Consider the following 5297-nt stretch of genomic DNA (forward strand, 5'->3'; position numbering starts at 1 on the left):
CTAATGTAGTTCATATAGTAACTTTTTCAAATATCCATATTCCAAGATTATTTTCAGCTACCATTAGTATGTCCAGCAGAAAGTTTCTGGGTGTGGGAGTGAGGACAAAGGACAAACTAATGAGGTATGGAAGGGCCCCTCGCCTTCCCTCAGCTGCCTTTCCCAATTAGTAGCTCTTGCTGGGAATTCACCTTCGCAGCTCTGGGACGGGTACGTGACCATGCAGCTCTGCAGCACCCTCACCTGCATTTGACTCCACATCTGCTTCTGTTAAACTTCTGCAATGGTTTAGGGTCAGGTTTGGTCCTTATAAAGTTGAAATATTGTTATATGTCAAATATTGTAGTTACAAAGTGTCTATTAGTATAAAGTACACAGGTTTTCCTTTTTGTGAGGAGGTAGTATTGGGAGGTATTTTGTCACAATATATTGAGGGCAATGATTCAGGTTATGGCTTCAACAAAAGCTTCAAATGTAATTAGGCCCAAGTTAGAGAACATTTTTTTCCTGTCCTTCAGATTTTTTTTTCTTCAAATCTTATTAAAGCAGAGAACTGAGAAAAGAAACTATCATAGTTTCCCAGATTTGGATTGCCTGGCTACCTCTGCTGGGGTGATGGCAATGGCAGCAACTTCTGTTCCAGTACTTAGGCATGTATGTGTTCAGGATTAGGGCATACTGCCATCTTATCCTCTATCCTTCAGCTGGGTACCATTATACTTCCATTTCCCTAGGCCTCAGAGTGCCTTCAAAAGCATCCCAATTCAGAAGTCCCTGCACATTGACCATCTTGCTGTCGTACCTCTGTTGATGTCTGTGACTCCAGCTGAATGTGCCACTTGCCATCTGAGTGTGCTAAATTTGTGCCTGAAATGCTCCCGCAGATCACCCCATGACTCAGGTAAATGCAGAGGAACTGGGAACTGCTACCTCCTGTGCTGTTAGTGTCCACCTCGCTGGAGGAGGTGTTGGCTCAGGGGTTTGGGTAGCTTGGCCAAGAGAATGATGTGTCTTGTTGATCATCTGTTAGTGCTCTTGGCTATTAATTCTATATCTGCTGGACACGTGTTCCACAGAGTAGTTTTTGTCAAACTGCAAAGCAGACAAGCCCCAGTGAGATGCTGTCAATAGCAAATGAAGCATGAAACGGCCTTCCCTTTTCTCTTCCCTCAGTGACAGGTAGTACGCTGTGGTGTAAGGAATTCATAATTAGTTGATATGAGGCACCAAATTTAAACAAATATTGAAAATAGCAGAAAGCAAGAGGCTGCGTTTTGAGGAAAAACCTGCTTGGATAGACACATGCATATTTAATCAGTCTTCAATAATTTATGCAATACTAATGTAATGCATATGGTAAAACAAGTGTTTGATAATGTTTTTGGCTGAAATTCTAATACCTAATTGGGAATTGTTGCTGGTTTTAATATCTTAAAATTCTTTGGGAAGACATACATTAAGTAAACAATAATATTACTGCAGCTATGTCTGCTATACATCTTTAACTGAAAATAGTTTAGTCCTTACAGTCATTAAGCTTTTATTAACTGAGAACTGTGTCTGGTTTTCCACAGATATTTTTGTGCCGTGACCTCTTTCAATACCTTTCCCACAGATTCTATTGCTATCTAAACTGTCATTTTTTCCTTTACTGTTTTTCTTCTGACAAGGTGCTGCTTCACATTTGCTAGTCTGAATTAAAAAAAAAAAGACATTGCAACAAATAGCATAAAGTGCAGTTCTGTGTTATAAAAACAACAAAAAAGGAGACATTGGTTTTGCTGCTTGGTTTTCTAGGTTTCATAACCGTTTATACATTTCTGATGTTTTATTACAGTGATGAAGTTAAATTTGTATCTTACCTTTCTAACTTGACGCATTTTTATAATATGAGAAAAATCCTCAAGTTTTCATTAGATGAACTTTGAAGAATTGTGGTGACAACTCTTTGAAAAGCTCTTTAACTAAGTGTGGTATTTCTCCATATACAATAAGGTGAAGATTGTTTGAGCAATTACTTGAAAAATCAGTAATTTGAATTCTGAGGTAGGTCTAGCATTTCTGCTGAGTAAACATGTTGAAAGTGCAGAAGAGAGGAAAGCATAGTAATTTTTTAAGAGATCTCATGCCAGAGATCCAGATGTACAGAGTTTTGCAGGTCCATCTGATTCATTGTATTGGGTTTGCTTGGCAGAGTTTTGGCATCAGGGGAGCTACAGAGGTGGCTTCTGTAAGAAGCTGCTAGAAACTTCCCCTATGTCCGACAGAGACCAAGCCAGCTGGCTCCAAGACGGACCTGCTTCTGGCCAGTGCAATCAGTGGTGGTGGTAGTGACTCTGTGGCAATACACTGAAGGGGAAAAATACTGCTGCAGAAACAGCAACAGAGAGAGGAGCGAGATGTGAGGGAAATAGCTCTGCAGACACCGAGATCAGTGAATGAGGGGCAGGAGGTGCTTCAGGCACCAGAGCAGAGATCCCTCTGCAGCCTGTGATGAAGACCATGATGAGGCAGACTGTCCACCTGCAGCCCATGGAGATTAACAGTGAAGCAGATATCCACCTGCAGCCCATGGAGGATCCCACAGCGGAGCAGGTGGATGCAACCAAAGGAGACTGTGACCTCGTGGGGAGCCTGTGCTGGAGCAGGTTCTTGGCAGGACCTATGACCCTGTGGAGAGAGGAGCCCGCACTGGAGGAGGTTTGCTAGCAGGACTCATGACCCCATGAAGGACCCTTGCTGGAGCAGTTCATGAAGAACTGCAACCCATGGGAAGGCCCCATGTTGGAGAGGTTCATGGAAGACTGTCTCCTGTGGGAGAGACCCCATGCTGGATGTCATGGTGAAGGGGAAGAGTGCGATGAGTCTTCCCCCTGAGGAGGAAGGAGCGGCAGAGACAACATGTGATGAACTGACCGCAACCCCCATTCCCTGTCCACCTGCACTTCTTGTAGGGAGGAGGTAGAGAACTCAGGAGTAAATCCCAGGAAGAAGATAGGGGTGGGGGGAAGGTGGTTTTAAGATTTGGGTTTATTTCTCATTATCCTACTCCAATTTGATTGATAGTAAAGTAAACTAATTTTTCCCCAAGTTGAGTCTGTTTTGCCTGTGATAGTAATTGGTTAATGATCTCTCCCTTTCCTTATCTTGACCCATGAGCCTTTTGTTATATTTTTACTCCCCTGTCCAGCTGAGGACTGGAGTGATAGAGTGGCTTAGTAGGCACCTCGCGTCCAGCCAGGGTCAACCCATGACATTCATTTTTACAGATGTAGATTTGCCTGATCTATGGTGTGCTTTCCAGAGTGAAAGACTTCATAACTCAGCAGGGAACGATTAATTCCTCAGTGAATACTGTTGGGAAAACAGGATTACTGGGGAGGTACCTGAGCATAGATTTTAGAAGCCCACATTTTAGGGAGCGTCTCTACAATGTAATAGGGACAAGAGAGAAGCAAAGATAGCCATGACAGTGTTTTGTTTAATCTAACCAGAATTAGTTCATGCCAAAATATGTCAGCTGTACTTGGATTGCTGAACCATGGTGAAGTGTGTACTACTGTTTCTGCCTCTGTTAGTCTTAAGGAGTGCAAGTATGGAAGTCTGTGCCCACACCACAAGCTCGATGGGCAGTGTGTTGTTATTTTCATTCTGCTCTCTTTGATCATAAAGCATACACGTTACAGTGGTTAGTGGGTGCCGATACATATTCCCCCTCCAGAGCTCAGATGGTGCTTATTTTTGTGTGACTCTGTCTCTTCAGGCGCAGGGAAGAAGCAAAGCTGGAAGATGAATTGCACTCAGTCTTTCCCCCTCCCTCCAGCGCTGTATATGAGCAAAGCTAAAATGTATATGCATTTGGGGAGGAATGTGTGCTGGAGTAGGAGTTACCAGCAAGGAGGATGAGAGGGTGCCATATGTTCTCCTGCACGGCAAGTTTTACTCTTCCCTGGAGGCTTGTTCTGAAATCCTATTGATTTGTTGTGCAAAAAAAAAATCAGTTGTCTTACAGTACGTGGTCAGTATTGTAGAAGATTTGACTACTACTGGTTAGTGTTGCTCTCTTTGTAGTTATTGGGATGTAAGCATCAGCTGACTTGGGGAAAGCCTAAATCACCTTTTTCTTTGTCATTAATGTCAGATGAATGATTTTCCTGAATTCAGGTGTAGCTCAGTATTTATTTGTTATTGTTTTTGGGTACAGCTTATTGAAAACCATGTTCCTGAAGCACATATGTATCACCCAATAGAAAATTTTTGATATGACATTAATGTTAGTTAGTTGCTTTTTGCTGCAGGTTGGTTTATTTTCCTGCCTAAGGAGATGTTAATGCATAAAGACTTTTTCATTCTGTCTTTCTCTCTGCTTGACTCTTCTTTTATCTTCTTTTAAAACGCTAACTAGGAATCTGAATTTCAAAGTCCTCTATAAATAAATGCAAGCAACCTTTCCAGGTTTGAAGAACCTTTCATACTGAAGACTTTTTCAGTTGCTGTGTTGACAGGCCAATCTTCTAGACATTTGGAAATTTCAGTCCCCTTAATTTAGCCAGGCATCACCACAGCTGAGAGTTAAACTTGACCTCCCTCATGGTCAATGATCTTTTTGTCCTTAATACCAAGTAGCGTTCTTCATGGAGACCCTTTGACTGTTCTCATATATGACGCAGTGGGAAAGCATCAAGTTTATGTTGCTTCAGTGTGGGTTATAAAGGAATCATAAAATTATTGCATTCATAGACTTCTACAGTCAGCTAAGAAACCTCATGCTTGTGTAGTCTGACCTGTGTAGTGCTGGACATAAACTTCAATTCATCAGACAGTGAAGTGTAAGATGTGAAGAATAAGAACTACTATGAGCTGTAAATTACATTCTAAAGCAAGGGATTTGAGAACTAGTTAACTTTTATTGGACTGACCAGTCTTGAATGTAAAAATAAATGTTATAACCATGTTAATAAGGTAGTCTTTCTGAAGTGGTTGGCCTGGCCTCTGAACATCTGGAAATTGATCTCATGCATATTATTTTAAAATGCAAATTTGTTTATAGCATGTCTACATTTATACTTTACGTTCTCAATTCAGTTTAAAAATGTTACAATTTTATAGAACATCTTTGGGGTTTTCTTTTCACAGAAGGTAAATTTTATCATAGCTTTTACTTCTGTTCAGTGATTTCTTTTTTCCTAATTCTAAAAGAAGTGATAAGAACTTTTTAAAAAAGTTAGGTTGTTTGCTTTAACTAAAAATTAGATCTTATATTGGTTCCTTATTGTTCAACTGTAGTCTTTTTCCCT

The 5297-nt window shown here is 40.9% G+C and overlaps 1 protein-coding gene across 1 annotated transcript in view; it reads left to right on the forward strand.

The window, feature by feature from the left end:
- Positions 1–2505: 2505 nt before the first annotated feature.
- LOC104548015 (conserved oligomeric Golgi complex subunit 5-like) overlaps positions 2506–5297 on the forward strand; it is a gene marked incomplete at its 3' end in the record, with an annotated part of 69428 nt that continues 66636 nt past the window's right edge. The window contains exon 1 of the mRNA XM_010193917.1: positions 2506–2700. Coding sequence (XP_010192219.1) covers positions 2506–2700 — 195 coding nt within the window. The remainder of the gene's footprint in view (positions 2701–5297) is intronic.

The sequence above is a fragment of the Mesitornis unicolor genome, unplaced genomic scaffold (genome assembly GCF_000695765.1).
Source record: "Mesitornis unicolor isolate BGI_N332 unplaced genomic scaffold, ASM69576v1 scaffold16521, whole genome shotgun sequence".
Lineage (NCBI taxonomy): Eukaryota > Metazoa > Chordata > Aves > Mesitornithiformes > Mesitornithidae > Mesitornis > Mesitornis unicolor.